Source organism: Tympanuchus pallidicinctus, unplaced genomic scaffold (assembly GCF_026119805.1).
Source record: "Tympanuchus pallidicinctus isolate F22 unplaced genomic scaffold, pur_lepc_1.0 scaffold15, whole genome shotgun sequence".
Lineage (NCBI taxonomy): Eukaryota > Metazoa > Chordata > Aves > Galliformes > Phasianidae > Tympanuchus > Tympanuchus pallidicinctus.
Genome location: NW_026294669.1, coordinates 3,994,106 through 4,016,573, shown reverse-complemented (window position 1 = coordinate 4,016,573; position 22,468 = coordinate 3,994,106). Strand labels below are relative to the sequence as shown.

Genomic DNA, 22,468 nt, shown 5'->3' with positions numbered 1-22,468 from the left:
TGTACCTTTAAACATTCCGGTTCTGTTTATACCTAATGCAAAACTTCTTACTATAAAATAGCCCAATAATTTTGATTATAATTTGCTTTCTGTAAACCTCTTCCCTGAATCTTCCATCTGAAGATCATTGCATTGTAGAGGAGATCTGCTCTGGGCAGGGAATGTTATTTGGGGTCCTTAGAGTCACAGAATTCTCAGAGTTGGAAGAGACCTCCCAGCCTTCTTTTCTCCAGGCTGCACAGCCCCCCCCCAGCTCTCTCTGCCTGTCCTCACAGGAGAGGTGTTCCAACCCTTGCACCATTTTTGTGGCCCTCTTCTGGAGATGCTCCAACAGGTCTGTGTCTCTCCTGTACTGAGGACTCCACATCTGGATGCAGTGCTCCAGGTGAGGTCTCACAGCACAAAGTAAAGGAGCAGGATCACCTCCCTTGCCCTGCTGGCCACGCTCCTTTTGATATAGCCCAGGATATGTATGGCTTTCTGGGCTGTGAGGGCACATTGCTGGTTTATGTCCAGCTTCCCATCCACCAGTATCCTCCCAGGTCTTTTTCAGCAGGGCTGTGCTCAATTCTTTCACCCCCTAACTTGTATTGGTAGTAAGGGTTGTCTTTACCCAGGTGCAAAATCTTGCATTTGGATTTGTAGAACCTCATGAGGTTCACCTGAGCTTCTTGGAAGTTCTACAGAAAGGGAAAACAGATCAAATCCTGCAAGATTAACTTGTGGAGAATCTCTGCTTTGATAGATTTTTAATATATCTGTCTATTTGTTTGTTTGTTTATTTCTGTCAAGGGCAAGAGAGACCAAGACAAAGGTCAGACAAGAGTCCTGAGGCTCAGGTGGTTTGTCAGAAATTTCTAAAAATCTTCTTGTTCAGGGAAACCTTTGGAAAACATCTTCCTGTGGCTTCTCTGTTTCTTCTGGAGCATCCAGCAATGAGCAAAATTTCTTCTTGCTGCTAATACTGCCTATTTTCATAGCTATGATGGTGCCCTGTAAGCACCTCAGCAGAGAAGAAGTTAAATTTATGCCTTTGAAACTTCCTCCAGGGGATTTTCTGCAGCTGGGTTCTATGTCTTTTTGACACAGAGCAGGAATAAATTGAGCTCAAAATGTTTCTCAGTTTGGTAAATGCCTAAATATAATAAAATATAATCATTAGGACAGGAATACTTTTCTTTCCATAAATTAATGCATCTTGCACACATTTCATGGCATACAGCCATGATTTCTATAACTGCATTAAATATATATATAACGCTTAATCCATCTTGGCAAGAGAACTCAGTCCTTTGCTAGTGGTGTAACCATCCATCCTTTCTCTTTGCAAGCAGCATGGAGCTAATAGTGCATAACACACTTTCAGTCCGGACTTTTAGTCGAAAAATCATCCATGTGAAACTTGTGGAATTCCTGAACATTTCATGAGTAAACTGGTAGCCATCCAAATACTTATAGGCAATAAAAAACACAGCTCTGTAACTAACCAGCAGAGTGAACTTGTTATGTTTATTCAGAAAAGTATTAATCAGATTCTCTGTACTGTCCAACCAGCTACACTGCTGACCTACCGCATGACTTTACTGGGGTGGTTTTGGCCATTACTTTCCAAGAATATTTGAACAAACTGTTATTATTAATACTTTATAAATAAAATTTCACTGAGGCTTTTTCTTTTGTTTTCCTTTAGTTTTCAGGCTGAACTACAGTGCTTCAGACTCAAATGACAGAAACCGAGTTAAAAGCAGATTAAAGAAGTTTATCTCCCGAAGACCATCCTTGAAAACATTGCAAGAAAAAGGGCTGATTAAAGGTGTGTTCTCCTTTATAATTTTTGGAATTGAAAGTAAAAATTTACTAATGAATTTGCTTCTTTCACTCTTAGCTAAAGGCATATGTGTATTGAACAAATGGTTTTGTTGATGTTTCTCAGAAAATTTGCACTGCTGAAATATAGTGAAAAAATCAGTATTTGGTTACATATATCTGTGCTTAATATTTAAATGTAATACTCAGTTTTTTTCTGCTTTCCTTTGCTTTTGGTAGAAGCCTGTTCACCTAACATAGTCACTCAACATGCACCATGCCAAACAGTGTGCTGCAGAACTCCATTTCTTTTTAGGAAATGGGTGCTGGTATAGCTTGCTATTTAGAAAGTTCAGATGCTGTGCTGGCTAATTTCTTTTCTAGGGTAGGCTGTAATGCTTCCTGCTCTATTCTCATTATTTTTCTAACTTGCCAACAAAATGCATTTTTAACAACTTAAAATTGTTGCCAGTGAATAATAAATGCTTTGAATCAGAGATCTTCTCCTGCCTCACTTTGGTCAGACGTCACTTTCACATATCCTTAAAAAATGGTTGCTTGGACAAAAAGTGTTTGCGAGATCATTCATGAAGTATTCTCCCTAGAAGTTGGTAGTTCACTTGAAGGCAGTAGCATGCTGACCACTAATAATCAAGCAAAGCCATGCTTTCGAATGTTGTCTGGAGTAATGCTTTAAAAATTTACGCACTCCCAAATTATTATGTGTGAAACCCACAACTGCACATGCAAATTGACAGGAAAAAGGCATTTTGCCAGCAGCCCCTGTCAGTCTCTAGAGTGTGAGTTTTCCAGTGGTGTGTCAAAAATGGCAAGGGGTGTTGCTGGTGTGTGTGAAACTGGTCTGTCCTGAGCCAAGAGACTGACCCCAGCCAGCACAAGCTGAAAAATCCCAAGAGTTAAATTCTGGCTGGGCCCCTTGTTGGAAGAGAAAGAGGGGGCTTTGTGAATTAAGTTTGTACATATTAGATATGTGGAAAAATGTTCAGCAAGGTGTTTCTTCCTCTAAAGAAGTCTTCAGTGCCTAAAGCCATTATATGCTGTAATAGTGGGCTTTTGCTTCTAACTTCCACAGATGCTTTAAAAATGCCATAGATACAAACACATGGGTGTGAGTATGCTCAGCTTTCAGGATCTGTCTTTAAACAATTGTAACGTCTGATTTCAGAGGGTATTTCCTCTTTGAAGTACTCTGTGGGTTGAGGATGGGATTTGAATGCATCCCATTAGTTTGTTTCAGTTATGATAGTAATAGAGTAGAAATGTATAGTCTTTTAATTTCTGGATTTAAGGGTGTCTTTTTTTTTTCTTCTTCTTTTTTTTTTAAGTTTAATAAAGTGTGTCTGATGAATCTCCTGCAGTGTTACATAGGGATCAGATGTGATCCCTGCTAACAAATCCAGATTCATTAGCATAACTCAAATCCATCCCCTAATATATCTGTCTAGGAAAGCCGGATGCATTTGGTTTTGGCTACACATGTGTTAAGCTCTTGATTCATAAACATAGGTTGGTTCTACCTGAGATAATCTTCCATGGAAATCCAAGATGTATGATTTGGGGCACAGTAACTCAGAATCGGTACTTGGCACGGTTTTATAACTGAAATAATGTTGCCATAAAGAAAACATGTTAGTTATATACTATGCGGTTTCATTAGGATTAGGTTTTGGCCATGCAAATGAGGCAGGATTCGTTAGCACAGCTTAATTCCAGTCTATGGTAAGTCTATGTGAAATGCACATTCGATAAGGTTCCTCCATTGTCTTCACCAGAGTTTATCCCTTAATCTGTTAAAATGTTATGAAAATGCAGTTGCAGTGTTTATACGCAGACTACTTTAAAATGTTAATTTTTAGATTCACATTAGAATATTTTTAAATCACAAAATGCAAACAGCAAATGAAAAAATGAGAAGATTGCCAAATTTAGTGTTTTAAGGTGCATCTACTTATTTTTTTCTAAAGGTGAATGAAATGGCTGCAGATGCCTCTCAAAACTGTTTGCTTGTTTCTTAGGGGAAAAACTGTTAATGAATTTTTACAAGAAGAAATTCCTCTAGCTCTGAGAACACTCATACTAACTTTTATCCCATAGGGAAATGCTTCTGTCAGAATTGCAAATCCCTTAAAATAGGGGCTCATAATAAAAGTGTGTCTAAAGCCTTGCAGGACATCTCGGTACCAAATTTCTGACAAAGAGCTGTTCTGTGTGCTAGCGAAGAATTGATATAAATATCTATGAAGCGTGTGGTGTTAATTACTCTAAAGCAGTGGCACTGTAGGTGATGTGAAAACCTTCACTTTTCATCAAGTGCTATTCATATTTGCCAAGGGCACTATAAAGCTCTCAAATCTATATTGATTTTTTACATTGTATGTCACGTTGGAACCAAAACTCCAATAAATTTAACACGTAAATTATAGTCATGAGTAAATACATTTTAAGGTGGTAAGTTCACTTAAACACAGTTCTGCGAGCTGTTAGTCACTGATGTGTACACACTTGGCCAGAAGACTCGACACATTTCTCTGTATTAACCAAATTTGGGAATACAGGCTTCAAAATTAAATAGCAGTTTGATCTCCTGGGGTACTTTGTTCTGCCAACACTATTATCAGAAAATCTAGGAATTATGTGATTGTCATTTAACTCTTAACAAAACTTTGTTCTTGTACGATGTAGCAAATATCTGTAGTGAATATAGTGGGTATTTATTCTTTAGAATAAGAAATAGGTGGATGATAATCAAATAAGAGAATGTGAGCAACGTGTAAATGTTAGTTGTTTGGTTGTTATGCTACTTTTTTGCCTATGAGAAGCCCATATGTGAAGAGCACACTGGCTCAATTTGTTGCAGTGGGTTGGTACATGGGGCTTTTCATGCTCCAGTGAGTCCTCTAATGAAGATTGCCAGTCCTCAGAGTTCATGCTCGCACAAAATTTATTTGGTATGGAGGAATTTTGAATCATTTTTGAGGCGATGTGTAATGCAGTATTTTTGTGTACCATGTAAGGGGCCTAGATGCACACCATGTTTGTGTGAATCTACATGCACACGAAGCTAGAAATAAGAAGAGGCATGTTCCATGCCTGCCATTTTAACAATGTTATTTCAAGAATAGCTGTGTTCAAATTTATATGCTAGGTCAGAGGTTCTCAGTTCCTTGGGATTGAAATATTCTCAGAATTTACAGAATCTGCACTAATATGCTAGAAAAATAATATATAAATCTTCTCTTTTAGAACTTCTTTATAGTCTATAATTGAACTTTGATCTTTATGTTTGAGCATTGTCATGATTTAATATTATCCCAAATGAATTGCCAACCTTCAACTTGATATTGGCCAGCTAACTTCCTGATTTCTGAGCCTCTTTAGTTCAACAGAAAAAGAAAAAACTTCTATGAAATGGTGACTTTAAAGCTATGGTAGTTGTCCTGGCAATAGATTATCACAAAATGCACTAAATGATAAATAGATAATTAAATGAAAACATTGCTAACAACTCATAAATGATGCTATGGGAAATGAGAACAATGCAGATGGCAAGAAACTCACCTAGAGTTTTGCTGTTGTTGTTGTTGACTTTTTATTTCCAAGTGTATATAATGAAGGAAGTTTATAGAACTAATTTTCTAAGTTAAAGAAAAAAAAACCACAAAAAAACAGAAAACCCCAAAACCAAAACAACGTGAAAATTGGAATGGTTACAAATCCTTCAAGATGAATCTAAAAGTCATTCAATTGCTGGTGAAAGGAACTAGTTGTGATTTGGCTTGATCGCCTACAGAACAAGGCTGAGCATATGTTGGTGGTTGTGCAGATAGCAGTGTGAAGATCAACAGTTATTTCATTTCCAGACAAGGGAAAACGTCATAATTGTCTCAACGGACCTTGGAGTAATTCAATGTAATGAATGTAATGCTCATGAGAAGTCCAAATGTAGAGATTAAGATTTCCTTTTTGATGTGTTCTGTAATTCCTCTGGGTTAAAAAAAAAAAAAAAATAGCAATTGATTTGGTGCCCATAATAACTTCGGAAAAGTTAGGACATATTTCTTTTGATCTATGGAGGGTGTGTCACAAGGATATTTCTCTCTTTGACCACCACATAGACTTTATGATATTTTTTGAAACCCACTGGATGGCCAAACACTGGGCAAAGTGATATTTCCATTGACGCTACTCTAATCATGACATAATGATCAGAAATCATTCACATAATTTAAAAGTATCTCATTTTTGAGACCTGCTTGAAGAAGAAGTACAGCAGCCTCACACTCTTTGAATTTAAATGAACTCTTGTCTCCAATAATACACCATAATTTCTTAAAAGAGACTGGTGTCTACAGTACTCTCTATTTTTCCTTCTTTTTTTTTTTTTTTTTTTTTTCCTGAGAAAGTAAAACAAATCTTCTAGCTCATATGCCACTTAATAGTAACTGCTCACAAATGTAATTTTTATTTAATTGATGACCACCACAGATCAACGGTATATAGTAAATCTCCATGTTAAAAGGACTGGCAAGAATCCCAGCTAGCATAAATCAGAGGAGCTCTGTTGAAAACCTTGCTGACTTCAGTCAGCTGAGAACCTGGCCCACTTATTGTGTAAGCATCGCGGTGTTACTTGGAGTCCAGTCAGTGAAGAGCATGATTTTAATATCTGACTTGGTATTCTCACTCTACTCTTAGAGCATCCAGAAGTTACCTATCAGAATGTGGTTCTTTGGACCACTTCCATTCTTCTTCCAAAAAATTAATTGCTATGGTGCTTACTGTCCTGTCCCCTTCTCTGCTCATACCTCTTTCCGGATGTGGAGTTCACTCTGCAAGTATTTGCTTCTGAAATGCAATTAACTATATTACATAGATATAATTCATGTTTGTAAAAAAAAAAAAAAAAAAAAGAGGTCATGATACCATTACACCTTCTGTTGTGTCAGAATTTGAGATTCTGTCTGAGAATTTGAGATGTTAGCAATTCTCTACTCTTTTTTTTTTTTCCCCTCATAAAAAGTACTGAAATATGAGTTCCTTCCCAGCGTGGCCGCATCTCAACCATGTACACCAAAAAGCAGTTAAACAATGACATTCTCAGTGAGGATGTGGCTTTTGCGATTTTGTTTTAATTGTTTCTTTTCCAGAAGTATTGTCTCTCCTAGGCTGGGATTCTGCAGCTCAGGATTAGTGGCTTTGCTGCAGCTTGTGAAAGCTGCTCAAAAACAGCAACTCTGTCAGGCTGAGGAGAACTTGAAGCTCCCCAGAACAAACAATTCATTGCAGCTGTAATCTTCATTTTATATTGTACAACTTGTGAATGTCCGTTCCCTCCTCTCTGGTGTCTCATTTTATATCTGTGTGCAAAGCTGTCACACACCCTACCGTTCTGAGTAGGAGGTTGAATGCACAGATACAAGGGATGCGTAATGTAAACCATACCACCAAACTTATTGTGAATATATTGCTCTTCTTAAAAATGCTTGTTGTTTTTTCATACTACAGTATTGACTAACTGTCTGTGTTTGATGTATGGTTTACCAGCCTGATGTAGACTTATGGTTAGAGCTTAACTTGTTAGTTCTGCTTTTGCAGCCAATTCAGAATAACTACAGATGCCCCAAGATATTAAAATTGACTGCTCAAATGGACTCAGTGTGGGAGTTTCATTGGTTTTAAATTGATAACAGCTGAAAGAGTGAATGATTAAAGCTGTATATGGGCATAGTATGCAGCTCCTTTGTACAAGCTCTTGTGAACAGAATCCACTGTATGGGAATTGCCTTTGTTCTAATAAAAGATATTTCTGAACAATTGTTAGTTGAAATTTTTAAATGATGAAACAAGAGCGTTTCAGGAGCCTATAGAGGAAATAATTCCTGAGAAACTGGAATAACTCTGAGAAGATAAAGTGGATTTCTATTCAGAAGGGAGCATTTAAAGTTAAGTAGCATTCCATAAGGTGGTAATTGTGTCTATTTCCCAGGCATTTGAGTTAAATAAGCTGGATAGGAAACATAAACTGTCATAACAGGAGGTTAGAAGTGTTGTGTACATCTTTTTGGTTTTTTTTTTCAAGTCATAAAAAATGAAGATTTGAAGGACTTCATCACAAATAAATCAAACAAGGGTTTTTTTGCTTCCTTTATCCCTTTGGGAGCAGTTTCTGTTCTTTGAAAAAATGTTCTGGATAGTTTCTCCTCAAACTATATTTGAATATACATACTTATAAAAAGAATAAGAAACAAATATTTATACCTTACTTACACATCAATCTATTGTACAAAAATTAATAACTTGCCATTCAGATAATGCCTTGTATTTAAAGTGCTGCACAAGCAAATATAAAGTGAGATTTCCCCAGCTATCCCCATGACCTCTAAGAGTGTAAACATGGTGGTTGTAACTCCTGCAATTTCCATGTTTATGTACAGAAACAGATCCAGTAAAAATCCATTGGCTGGATACAGTCACAGTGCCTGTGGCTTAGGAGCACCCAGAATTCAGAATATTTGGATGGCTCCTTAGGTCAAGTACTTCAAAACTGTACAGTGTGACTGTATCTGTATAGTGAAGGGCATGTGAAATGGGATTAAATGGGATTAAATCATCTGCTGGAGAAGGGACAGAACGCACATCCAGAAAAGGGGTGATGAAAAGGTGAGAACTACAAATCTGTTTTCAGACTTATCAAAATTTCATCCCAGGAACAGCGAATGTTCTGCATTCATATTAAAGAATAAAAGAGTAACTGCAAAATCCTGGAAGCGATTATGAAGTGGATATAACAGAGATATTGCTGAACTTCTTTGCATTCATTTCCATTCAGTTCTTCAAGTGCTGCCCATCTAAACGCAGTGCAGCTCCTTGCCTGTTTTATTCCCGAAATAGTTTACAAATATATTTGTTTTTTACTTCTTTTTTAACATGATTTACATGGAAGAGCATTCCATCTTATGCAAAGAATTTGACAGGTCTCTGCTAATATCAAAGAAAAAAACAAACACAATTAAGATGTCAAAGGAGGAAGTGCTAGTACTTTTTAATCGTAAATCTCTGTATATATAATTACCACTGAAGGCAGCTATAAATGTTTTATGAAGAATATGTAACCAGACTGTGCTTTGTCAGAAACATAACCCCAAAACATGTAACAGCCTGTTTGCTGATGCTTAACGCGCACATGCACACAAACTTCTTCAGTGTTGTTCTGTGAACCCAGTCCTGCATTCCTTCTGCAGCCAAAACTACAGCTAACTTAAATTCAGGCTTTGGTGTACTCTACCCAAATGCAGATCACATGCACTGGGAGATACATTTGGTGCATATGCCATCCTCATTGGTATGCTGAATAAGCTTCTCTGGTGAACTCCTGCAAAGCTTTCCCTGTTTTGTTTCTCAGGATGTTTTTTTTGGTTTTTTTTCTGGGGTATTTGGGAAGCAAAGGCAGTCAAGCTGCCCATATCTGTGCTCAGTAAGAAATAGCATTGGTTAATGACAGGAAGGTGAAGCTAGTGTCATTCCAAAGCAGAAAATGATCAAACAGAACTTGGCATGGTATCGTGAAAAAGCTGAGTTTCTTTGAGGAAGAACTATTCAAAGTGATTAAGGTGAAAGATGGTGGGACTGTCTATGGAGAAGTGTCCTGGTGCCACAGGAACTTGAGGACTGCAGGCACTTGTGATGCCCTGGGAATGAACGTGCTTGGTTGCTGTGCCCTACAGAGCCCAACCTTGTGCTTGCTCCCCTCAACTGTCTTCAAAAACATTTTCGAAAGCCTCTACACCAATTTTCAAAATGTATGCTGTTGAAATGGTATATGGAGACTGTCTTTTTGTATAAATGATGGTAGTATAGGCCTATTGTTTGAACATTTAACTGGCTCCTATTGAACAGTTCTGTTCATCTGTTTGATTCATTTTGATTCTAGCTGACAACATCCCCATTACTGATGGCTCTTTTCATAATTTCTCAAACATATAGAGTGGAAATGAGGTGGAGGAAGCTAATTAGTTATCTGGAGAGTTTAACATGATTATACAGCTATGTTTTAGGATGAACACTCTGAGTTAATCAAAACTTTCACATGATAAAAATGAAAACATAGCATTATTGGGCCGAATGCTTATATATCAATGAAGCAACACGTCACCAGTTAAACTTGGTGTAACATATGCCATCCTCATCAAAAGACATTTAGTATCTTGCATGTTTCAAACAGGTAATTTGATGATTAAAATATCCTGTAAGGGTTAGATGAAATTACATTCTGAGTCCTAATAGTGGAAATTAATAAAGCCCTTGCACTCATATGGTGCTCTATGATGAGAGTGAAACTCCACGTGTGGAAGAGGCTTAAGAGTCAAGGTTGGATCATTAGTTGTTATGCAGGATTTTGGATTCAATAGGATTAAGGAGCATTGTTTCAAAAATAGACTTCACTTCTTTATGACACATCCATACGAATTCCAGAGACCACAGCCTGCAAGCATTAAGATCATGGTATACACGAAAATTTCAGCTTCAGCCCAGTTCAGGTTTATGAGTGTTACTGCAAGTAAACATCGAGAGCTTTGTTACTGGGGCTGAAGTTGATGAGCATTAGGACTCAGAGAGGATTTGTTTCCAACTTTGTCTGCCCACCTTTCATACTTGAGTTTTTAATTGATATGCAAACTCAGAAAAGAGAAAAACCCTACTACTGCTAATATGCTTAATATATTGTTCTGTGTTTTGTGTTTGTTTGTTTGTTTGTTTGTTTTCCCCTTCAACATGTAGATCAAATTTTTGGCTCCCATTTGCACTTGGTATGTGAACATGAGAATTCTACGGTCCCGCAGTTTGTGAGACAGTGTATAAAAGCAGTTGAAAAAAGAGGTGAGTACCTTAGTATTTAACGCTATATTTTGTTTGTGTGCTAATATGAAAATGTTATGTTGTTAATGGTAATTTAAAAACACTTTAAAAAGTTTAACCTTACTCTTCTCAAATGTCCAGAGTAGTCAGGCAGATGGTTCTACGGTGCAGTTATGGATTGCACTATGCCCAACCTATGTCTTCATTTTCTTTGTGCAATAAGACCTTAATAAAACCCATTCGTGATTATTCTTCCTTATATCTTCTTTGATAAATAATATGTTGTTATTTTAGTCTTTCTCCAGGTAAGCAAATGTTAAAAATTGATAACATGTCAGCAACTTTCTTTCTGAAATCTCTGGTGAACATAATGCCAATATGTTTTAGTAAGTTCTGAATTGTATTCAATGAAAATTAACGTTGTTCTAGTGTGAGCACCAAATTTTATTTTTTTTAAATGTGTGCAAGAGCCTAGTTTTTCTTGTTACTTTAAAAAGTAATAATACTGGAAGGATAATGGAATGAGTATTCATGCTCATTTAAAGTTTTGATTAATTTATTAAGAGAGACTTTCTTAGTAGAAAAAGATATGCTTAACACCATCACCTTCCTTCCTTCCTTTTGGCTGTATCTTCTCTCACTGAAGGTCATTTTCTTTGGAAGGTACATGCGGTGGATGCAGAATCTTAAAATGTATTGTATAAAAATGTGAGGCTTCATCACCATCTGTTACGAGTTTACAACTTGTTCCAAGGATCTGGGGAAACATATATCTTGCAAAAGATAGAAAATTTATTTTCAGAATAAGACTGGGTGAACCCATTGTCACTGCTATATACTGGAGTCTCAGAACAAAAGAGCCAATGATAAATAAAAAGACATTTAGACCCTTAACCACAAAGGAAAAGGCTATTTTAATTCCATCATTGCTACCTGATTTTATAGTGAAAGGTGCAATAAAACTACCCTGGAGTTTCAAACTCTGGGAAATTCATGCTTTAATTATACAGCAAAGAGAGCACTGGGATATTGCTATTCCCAGAATGATTGGCAGGAAGTCAGAGACTAACAAACTGGAGATCGCTCGGTAGGGGGAGATGGTAGTATTGGTTTCTTGGTGGAAGACTAGAGGATGGATGAAAGGAGAGAGACAAAGAAAAGGGATATATGAAATGAAGGAAGGGCTATTAATAGTGCAGGAATTGTAAGGAGAAATTCAGAACTCAACAGAGAAAGGCAGAGATTACATGATAAAAATGCCACACCATGTAGAACATTTCTGATTGACTGCTTGGTTCTAAACTTAGCATGGGTTCTCCAAAAGATGCATTTGATATTTTATGGATGATTTGTGGTCTCTGATCACTACTCCAGGAGAAGTAAAGCCAAAGGTCTCTGCACTGATGAACTGCAATAGAAAAATCCAAGAAACCTCATTAGATGTTTGTTGTCTGTATGAAATATGCACAGAAGAAAATATCACCAAATTCATCCTTCTGAGTATTATCCTATTGTACACGTGTTTCCTTCAAACTTGCTATAACACGGAGGAAGTCCATCCCTTTTACATACACACTTCAGTCTACTGTGTATGAACATAAAAGCTAATCGTGTCGCATGACATAAAAATTTTAATTTGATCACTGTATTTATGAGTTTCTATCTGATATACAATTTTTTATATTATCATTTTCTTGGATCAAGATGCGTGCATTTACTCACATTCTATTTACTCAGAGTGTTGTTTTTACTAAGTTCTGGCATAAACTATCTCAGGACAGCAGTAATTTATGTGAAGTTAAGTCCAATGTTTATGCAAGCTTCTGATGACATTTTATACCGGGGTTGGTATTAGGAAGCAGTATGTGGAGGTGCCAAGTCTCCCGGCATGGCTGAAACTCAACAGATCTGAAGTCCTCCTCTTAATGGCCAGATACGCCTCCAGCCAAGATACTCAACTGCAGAGTCATGGGAAATACTTATGTACCAATTATGGGAAAGGCACATTTAATGAAAACTGTATGTTTACTTTCATAGTCTTAGTAAGATGGCCTAAATACTCAGTACAGCTGGCATATTGGCTGTTGAAAGAAAGCTGCTTTTTTTTTTTTTTTCCCCTCCAAATTTGCTTTTTTCCTATTTAGAAAATATATCGTCTGCATAATGTAACTGTACCAAAAATGTTGCTTGTGTGTTTCATTTACTGTAAAGGATTACTGGGAAAAAAGATCTTAGGAGACTAACCCTAAATGTTCCTTACAAAATACTCACACTTTGCTGTATGGTTGTGTTCTTATTTATGAGCTCATAGTTTTAATTATTATTTATCTATTGATTTTCTCGTGTGTGTGTGTGTGATTTTTTAAAACATTATCACTGTGCACAGAAAGTAAGATCTGAATAAGCCGTATTAATTAGTATATGTTCCTGTGTGGATGAGATTACATACAATAGCCAACTGTACTAATATTCTCCCACCACAGATTAAAAATGTAGAGGGTGTCATTAACTGTTGGCAAGATTTCCTGTTTAGTTACACTATTTTTAAATGAATATCTACATTGAAATCAGAGGAATTATTCTGATCTTTTTCTGCAACTTAGATCACATTTTGGTTGTTTGTCCCCTAGGCTATTGTTTGCTCATTCACCACTTCAGGACAGAGGTGCTTTATAAGGTCTAGTATAAAATTTCTCACTCCATAATGCATATTTATCTGTCCAACAAGAATGCATTTGTTCAAGAGTGAATTCCATTTTTTTTTCAGCTTCTTTTTGTGTTTATTGAAAGAAAACTGGAAATCAGAGGGTCTTTATCTATTCAATCAGCCATCTTGCAGAGCTGGTAGTGGAGTTTAATACAGATAGCAATTAAATATGTACACATTTTTGTAAACTGGAAAGTTAATTATCCTTTTTTTTTTTTTTTTTTTTTTTTTGAGTGAGAAAGAAAACAATGGTTTTTTTCTTCATTTTTCTTTTATGCATTCACAAATGTTGATGAAATTCGTGCCCCAAGTACTTAAGTGTACAGATCTGTGCCACAATGGCCAAAAGCATTTTCTCAAAGAGTGTTGGACCCTTGGCACTGAATGCAGTGTCCTTGATAGAAAAATTAGGTGAGAATATGATGTGATCTGGAAAAGGAATAATTTTGAACCATGCGTCAGTCAGGTTGAAGAAATACAGTGGCTGCTCAAAGATTTCTATCATTTCACTTTGTGCTTTCTCAGGGGTTTGAAGGGAAAGTTTTTCAGAGAACAGTGCATCCATGTGGGTTTTTTGGGGGGTATTCTGCTTGCCACCAACACTTACCTTGGATAGATCCTGAGCTGTTCTGATCTGTTGTCCTGCTCCTTTCAATCCATGCTTGGTGACATGCATGACACCAGGAGGTGTCATGTGGGAAGCATCAAGCTCACAGAGCTGAGTCTGCGACAGTCCTCCCTGCACAGAGTCCATGTGCCATGTGCTCCTGCCAAGGGTGGGATCCATTGCAAGACTTCTGGTGTTTCCAGGCCAGATACGATTTCCAGTCATTTCTTGATTCTCTTATTTATTTTGTTATACACGATCCTTTAGAAGTCCTGGCTGTTTTTTTTGCATTTTTTAAAGTTAGTGAAAGGCATGAGTAGAACGCGTACAAAAAATAAAAATACCAGTCTGCATTGTAGCTAAACAAAATGCCGTCTAGTACTTCTCACAATAAAGTTTTATTGTGTGAAAGTAGCCTGATATGAAACTCTTTTCCAGGGATGATCATCTGTCAGTGAGTCTAATGACACAGTAAGTGAACACCCCAAACAGTCAGTATCCTAAAACTACTGGGGGTATCCAGTATACTTCAGATTTTGTAAAGAAATACAGTACTAATGCTCCAGAGAAATATAATTTAACTTTCATCTCTCTTTTGAAACGTCCTTCATTGTCTCCCTATATTCCCAAATCCACATTAGTGCTCTCAAATCAGAGTAAATGCCTTAAAAATGACACTGCAGGCAGCAGATCTCATGATTACAGGTACAGTTTTTGTTCTAAGCTGGACATTGCAGACATTGTTTTCTGTTGCTTTTCTTGGAGCACAGGATGCTCTGACAGGAATGATACACAAAATTACATATTTGATTCAATGCCTAAAAGCCACCCTGGGATCCATAACCTTGCTTAAAGATTTAAGGAAGACCTTTAGTCTACTTCTGAGGAGGTTCTTAGCTTAGAAAACTTTATCTTTCAACTTTACTTCTTAGCAGCTGTTATGTTTTTTTGCTGTCGTTTGTTTGACAGGATCCAGTTATAGGTTCCGATGTCTGTTTAAAGAAACAGGGAGGTTGTTGGCTTTAAAATTCCCTTACTGCTTGTGTGTTCAACATTTTCCCAGGCTTTTCTACATAGTTTGCCAAGTAAAGGGACTGACCTTTTGTAGCAAACACTTTTTCATTTCTAAATGCTCACTTTGATTTTTGTCCCATTTTATGCTCATTCCAAACTGTTTACAACCCACTAAAAATGACTGTGAATTATATGTTTGTGTAATGGATTCCTTTTGTGGTTGGAGTGGAATGTTTACTTTGAACAATTAGTTATCTTTGGGCAGATTATAGTGACCTGAAAAAAGAATGGCTAAAATTATTATAGTACCTTAACTATTTCCTTTTGTTATCTTCTCTGTTTGGCCAGTTTATTATTTACAGGGTTTCATTGCTGTGAGTTTCAGTGAACAAATCATGTTCAATGAGAACGGCGACAAAAACCCCAGAGTGTGGGGAGCTCATCCTGAGGGGAGGGCTTTTGCTTGGGTTGTGTTGGGTCCTTGAACAAGGCTTCAGAAATGACCATTAGTCCCTGAGAGGATGGATGGGTGCACAGACTTCAGAGGCCACAGTTGTGAGAGAAGTTTTAAGTTGAAAACCAGATTTTTTTAAATGCATCCAGAGTTTGACACCTCAGAGCATCTAAAATAGATACTCGGTTTGGCCTTAACTACAATTTGATTAGGCATAATGTTATTGTAGGATTGCACAAATACTCAAAGTCTCATACACCAGAATCTTTAGTGTTTGAGAAAGAAAATGTCTTGAGCAAAGATAAAGTATCTTACGAAGTGCAGTAAAGAAATACAGTCATCTTCATGAAGACAAACGAAGATTAAAAAGGTATTTTAAACTATCTCACCTCCCAAATGCCATTCTGCCCTGTGACAGAAGGTTGTGTCCTTTCATCTGTTTTATCTCTTAATCTAAATGCTAAAGTGCAGCTAAAAGCACTTTAAATATCTATATTTAAAAAAAAAAAAAAAAAAAAAAGTGAAATATTACCTTCTAAATCACATACTGCTTTAAAGGTAGTCAGTATTCTGGTAGAAAGTTTACATAGGGAGGTTCGCTTATCTTAAGGAATTAAGAAAAGAGGAAATGAGTTTTAAAAACATAATGTATTGTGAATATACTTATATAGCTAGGAAAAAAAAAAGTGTAGAACAATTTAACAGTATCTCATTTTCTAATGGAAGAAAAAGTGGCATGAAACTTGAAAAAAATCCCAGAACGCCTCCAAACACTGATCACTGATGGCTCCCATGTGGGATCATGCATTTTGGCCTGGTGTGCTGAGTAGATTATTAGAGAGAGGTGGGGATGACAGAAGACACGAGGCCCGTTCAGCCAAGGTATTTCTCTACTCTGATACTCCATGTTATTAGATTTGTGTTCAGCAATTTCATCTTCTAGCATGTGTTTAGCTTAAGCAATTTGGTACCAAAATTCCCAGTCTCTAGGAAGGAAGTTGGAGAATTCTGGGTAGTTTTGGCAGAGTGTATTCACCATCATCATTGAGCTTCCATTAACCATACAGTGTTCCTGGTCTATTTCCCAGCACCATTAAACTGAACCCATCAGATGGTGGTAAGAAAAATAAGTTCCAACAAGATTTTGTTGAGAAGGACGGCCTCAGGAAATCCATCCTGGTCACAATGCAGCTTTATACTTCTGCCTGAGTGTGGGACTGTTCTCCCGTAGCAATTGGCCCCTGCACAACCATTGAAAAAGTATTTTATTTGTATTTTCTCTATCATAAATTTTACACTGCATATTTCTACCCTCGGAATAAGAAATTGTTCGTGAATAGTAGTTTGTTTCCTACAAGCACGTTCACTGATGTTCTGTACTTATTTTCTTCTAGAAAGGTATTTTCCAGTCTCTTTTTCTTCTCCCAGGCCTACAGATGCTTCCTTGCTTACTGTAATATAATTTTACATACTGTTTCCAGTGGCTTTAGCATTCAGTACCCTGAAAGTACAGAGATCATATTGCCCCATCAAATGATCTGAGCTCCCAGTTCTGCTAATTTTGTTCTGTTCATTCTTTCCCACTTTGGGATAATCTATTATACTTGGATCCAGGCACGCACCAAAAGCTAATACTTCCATGAAGAATGTGCAATTTGTACTCTTTAGCTTGTGATGAGATTCCTAAAGTCTTTTATGATTCTATCTTGTTCCAAGGAGACTTCTGCTCTCAACGTTTGTAAGCACTGAATTTAAAAAAAAAAAAAAAAAGAGTAAAAAAAAACTGATAAAAAAATTAGACACACACAAAAGTATCCAGCAGCTCAGCAGATAAAGCATTTTTCCGGGGAATTCTAGTGGGTTGAAGAAAACTGTTTCTGAGGGCATTGAACTATGTTTACTTTAAAGTGGCCAACAAGCACAAACTTAAACATACAGATGAATGCAAGAGAAAATGACCAAGTACTGAAAAAAGCCCTTGTAAGTTTGTGATTTAAAGTGTTGTTGTGTTTTTCTTCATCTTCTTCTGAGCTGGAATTAATAGCAGTTGAATTTAATGCAAACATATTGGCAAGCTTTCCCTGCCCCGTTCTGTCTTCAGGCTCAGTCAATCCCACTATAGCCACCTTTCTTAGAGCAAGAGCTAGTTAATAGCGTTGTGCAAGGTCCAAGACAGAATTGGCTCTGACGGGTATTCACTCTGGGGCCTCTGTGTCTGCTAGAAAGCCACATTCCGAGTTAGGAAAAATATCGAGAAGTGTCAACAGGAAACATCACGGAAGAGTGTACAAGACAAATTAGAGAAGAGGAGACAACAGCAGAAAAAAAAAAAAAAGGAAAAGAAAAAAAAAGAAAAAGAGAGAGCCTTGCGATGACAAGACACAAAAGAGAAAATAAATATAAAAATTCCAAAAGCATCTACTCAGAAGAAGCCATAAAAAAGACAGGCAGTTGAGCCAGTTGCTGTGTCTGTCATAGCTACCTGATACCTGTTTCATTGATTGATCTGTTCCAGGGAGATGTATCCATTTCTATGAGAAAGGGGGAATTTGTATTTCAAGCCTTGCCAGTAACAACAAGCAGACACTCAGTGTGCACCAGAGTAACTTCTGCAGTGCCTGGGCCAAATTCATGCCTTGGGTAATTTTATTGCTTTTACTGGAATTACACCAGAGATGAGTTTGGCCTTTTGCCTTTTTCTAGCATTGTATAATATATCTATTAGTGAACACGTAGAAGGAAACAGGGCATTTTGTCTTCAGAATTTTTCATAAAATCTTTTTCAATAGACATCATAAATAAAAGAAAACACTTAACCTATGGAACAAAAAAGAATCAAACGACATTTTTTTGATATTAAAATAATGTTAATACACTTTCTAAATCAAATAGTTGACGTGTACATGCAGACACAAAAAATCTAGAGAAATGTAAAGCCAGCTGACTGTAACTGCTGCTCACTCTGTGCCACTAAGCACTTGAAGGTCCTGATGTACCTCCCGCTCACATTAAAGGAAGCACACACTTGAGGATATCCACCTTTGAGTCATAGAAGAACTAAATAGATAGATAAGTAAATAAATAACAATAAATCCCCTCTTATCCTCCTGAAATGCTGAGGATGTGAGGCATCATGTCCCAGTTCATTGCATGTATCCTCACAAGCAAGGATCTGGCAGATTTCCTCTGCAAACCCCATTGAGTCAGACTTAGCAGTTCAGCCATTAATGGAACACTTTGGGCAAACACTTGGCAAAATAATTCTGGCCTAGAGATGTTCACAAGGTAAAAACGTTTAAGTCCATTAAGTTCTTTTGGGAGGGGAGGGGGAAATAAATAAAAGGTAGTTGTATGTTCAGATTCTTTCAGCATCTCCATTCCTTAAATTTTAAAGGAAATAATGAAAGGGTAATTCCACACCGTGGACTAATTACTTTTCCTGTTAGAAATATAAAAAATTACTACAACTTCACTATGATTTTCAGAAAAAAAGTGTTACTGCAATAAAGGAGGAGGTAAAAAGTTTTCCTGTCTGTGTGCAACACGACAGAGTCAGTTAAAAAATCCTGCCTTCTTTTTTCTGCCTGCAATTCAAGGGAGCAAATAGCTGCAGTTGTATTTTATTACTTCAATTATTTGCTGTAGCAGCTTGTGTTACATCAATGTTTTAACCGTATAATATAGCAGCCTAATGGGATGGATGCCTAAGTGAGAGAAATTGTATCAACAGAAAGCTTCAGGAGCAAAGCAGAGGGCAAAGCAAGAGCAGCTTAAAAAGGAGACGTTATGGTAATGGTTTCTCTTCTTTAAGTGAAGGGTTGTTTTTTTTTTTAAAATATTTTACTTCTCTGAATTTATGAAGTTGACGTTGCTAGCAATCTGGCAACTGAATCTTCCCTAAATTTGCTAGTGCATGAGGACCCCCCCGTCAGGAATCAACAAGTCATATAAAGACCTCTGGTTGTGCATTCGCTCAGCAGATTGTTTCATTTTAATCAGCATCCTCGCAGATCATGGATGTAATTATATAGAAAACCAACTTCTTTTTGTCTTCACACAGACAGACAATGCCCACTGGTTTCAGTGGAATTACATGGATGTAAATGAGAGCAAAATGTGGCCATTTTGTTTTATAACATAACAGAACCACAGTGCTTCTATCCCAAATACTTCCAGACAGACTGATTCAGTTCTCAGTGTGTCCGATGCACCTTGTTTTTCTGGTGACAGAGATGATACATTTGAAGTAATTCTAATTCTGGGGATACAAGTATTGCTACTAGGAACTGCTTTCTCATGTTTTCTCTACTTAGTAAACAATATAAGTAATTTCATTGTATAATTCATGAGAACAGTTCAGTAGAACAAAAGTAGACTTCTCTTTATGAAAGTGAGTAACTCCAATTTTATGGTCAATTGATGTTCTATGCAGTGTTTTGTTGGATCAGTGTCTTAAACTTGTAGAAACACTGTAAATGTATTTGGATCTGAAATGTAAATATGCAGATTTTCTCTCAGGATATAAAAAAAAAAGAAAAAAAAAAAGCAACAAAAATTTGGTCAGTTACTCATATTATGGACCATTAAAGGTGATACTGAGGCTCTTAACATCTCCGTGAAACCTCCTGAAACAGCAGCAAAGTGATGAATCCTCTTCAAGTTCTCTTTGCCCAGAAAATAAAAAAAAAGTCCTCAAAAGAAAGGGTCAGGCTATTCTATGCCTCTTCACCCCATCTTCCCAGGAAATGTTTTCCCTACTATTTCAAACTGTACGTTTCGATTTGTCAGTCCTGACATGGGGTTACGTGACATAGTGCACCAAAGCGGCTGCCACCGCATGGCTTTCCTGTGCCAGCAGCAACCACACAATGGTGTTGGAGGTACCACAGCTCTTTGTTTACTTAGAAGTGAAATAATTTTGATGAGTGCATGGTATCAGTTAGCAAGTGTTGAGTTCTTTATGGTGATATTGCTCATGTTGTCTTAAATGGAAAACGGGTAAGTTCAGAAATCTTTAATAAGAAAAGTTTCTTACTGTACTTTGAGAGATGCCCTGTGGAGTCACTAGAACTAAAAATCTGTCAGCGTACTTGGTAGAAACTTTGTTTCATAGTCCTCTAACTCATATGATTGAGATTAAATTGAACAAAATCTTGGCACGAAGTTTGACAGTCGAGAAGCATTCCTCTGTTTGTATGTGTGTGTGTGAGAGAGAGAGAGAGAGAGACAGGGAGGCAGAGAAGGGGAAATTTAGCAGTCACTCACTGTGAAATTATCAGGTGCCACATATTTTTAATAAACTTTAGTGGGAAGATAAGATAGAACATCTAATGAAAACTGCTTTCACTTTAAGATAGCTGAGCATCTACCCTAGCTAATTTACCACTGAAAATAAGAGCATTCAAATTCTCTAACACAACTACCCCATAAGCCAGACTGGAACCCAAAGAGGAAGATGGCAGATTCTGGAAAGGGTGGTCACTGGGCATCCAGGTTTTCCTCCTTTATCACAAAAACAGAGGAGGTCACAAACTGCTTATTTAATGCCTGTCTCTGTGAACTGGGCTGTTGTCACAACACTGGTAGACCAAGCAATGCAGCATTTTGCTTAGTTACCCTTCTGCCTTCACTAAGCAAAGACATGATTTGTTTAGGTATTTTGCAAACAGTCACAATATAATGACATTTGCAAAGAATCAGGATTTGTACACCAGAAATTGTTCCTGGTGATTTCATTTCTTACCTTTATTTTACTTGTATTTTTCTGTTCTGGTATGTCATGCACTGAAAACACAAAGAGTGCAATTTACAGTACGAGTTTGTGTTCAAATCTGAGCAACTCTCATGGTTGTCTCTATCGTAAATGTCTTTAATATTTACTGGAATTTTGACTAAAGAGGGAAATTAGATATGGAAACCACTATATGCCAACTTCTCCTTTCCAAGCCCTCAGAAACACCAGAAGGTCTGTGTGAACCCTAATAAAAGGGTTGAGATTGGATTTCCACCTTCCTTACGTCATTCCTTTTTGCATTCAAAATTAAGACACAAAGGCAAGGATTTAAATAAAAATTCTTCCCGTAGCTTCAAATTTTAAGACAATTATCTTCCATGAAAATATCAAATGATGCTGATATTTATGCCTTTACTTCAGAGGAGGAGATATGCAATGCATTTTATTCCTATTGAATAGGTTTTTTTTCTTCTAAGAATTGATACTTTTTCTTGATTCTTTGCAAGTCTCAGATATGTTTCAGTAAAGTTATTTGTATTATTTTGTGTTTCCTTGCAATTGTTTTTTGTTTGTTTGTTTGTTTGTTTACTTTTTCCCAAAAACAGAAAGCAATTTGCTCCACCTCAGATTGCACATAAACAGTTTCTTTTCAGGAGCTCCTGAAGAATTCATATATGAGTTTTGAACTATTTTAATATAGTATGCTCCAGCATGCTTGTCAAACTATAAAAAGAAAAGCATTTCTTCATGATCTATGGAATGGCTTCTGTCAAAGTAGTGGGGTATGCACTGGTTCTATAAGTTACTTACCACTGTTTGTAACCCAGTTCAGGATTTCTGTGTTTTCTATAGTTGTGCTGACTACATGTTTTACCAAATGTTCCTTTGGTGATCAGATTCTGCCCAAATGGAATGGAGGCAGGAAGTCATTTAAGTGACCTGAGCCTCTTTACAGCAGTAACTGTAGTCAGAATTATAGCAAAAATAAGATACAAAACTAGAGTTCTGCAGCTAAGAGTTAACAATGGAAAAAGATGTCAGCATGGAAGGCTTGAGTCATGTAAAAATAAATGTTCTACCTTTTTTGTGTACTACTGCTACTTAGTGTCACAGTTTCAGTCATTCTTGTCAAGCCATATTTGCTGAATATGATTTTTGCTGCTCACTTGTCAAAGAAAGTTGTAAACTAGAGGCTCTTATACCAAAGAAGGTGTAAGAGAGTTCAGTGGAATCCCATGATATTAATCATTAGTGTGTCTTTATAAATGT

The 22,468-nt window shown here is 36.9% G+C and overlaps 1 protein-coding gene across 2 annotated transcripts in view; it reads left to right on the top strand.

The window, feature by feature from the left end:
• Window positions 1–22,468, top strand: part of ARHGAP15 (Rho GTPase activating protein 15) — a 319,740-nt gene that overhangs the window by 183,624 nt on the left and 113,648 nt on the right. For both annotated transcript variants that reach the window (XM_052676132.1, XM_052676133.1), the window contains exons 10-11: window positions 1,691–1,813; window positions 10,606–10,704. In XM_052676132.1, the coding sequence (XP_052532092.1) occupies window positions 1,691–1,813; window positions 10,606–10,704 (222 nt within the window). The remainder of the gene's footprint in view (window positions 1–1,690; window positions 1,814–10,605; window positions 10,705–22,468) is intronic.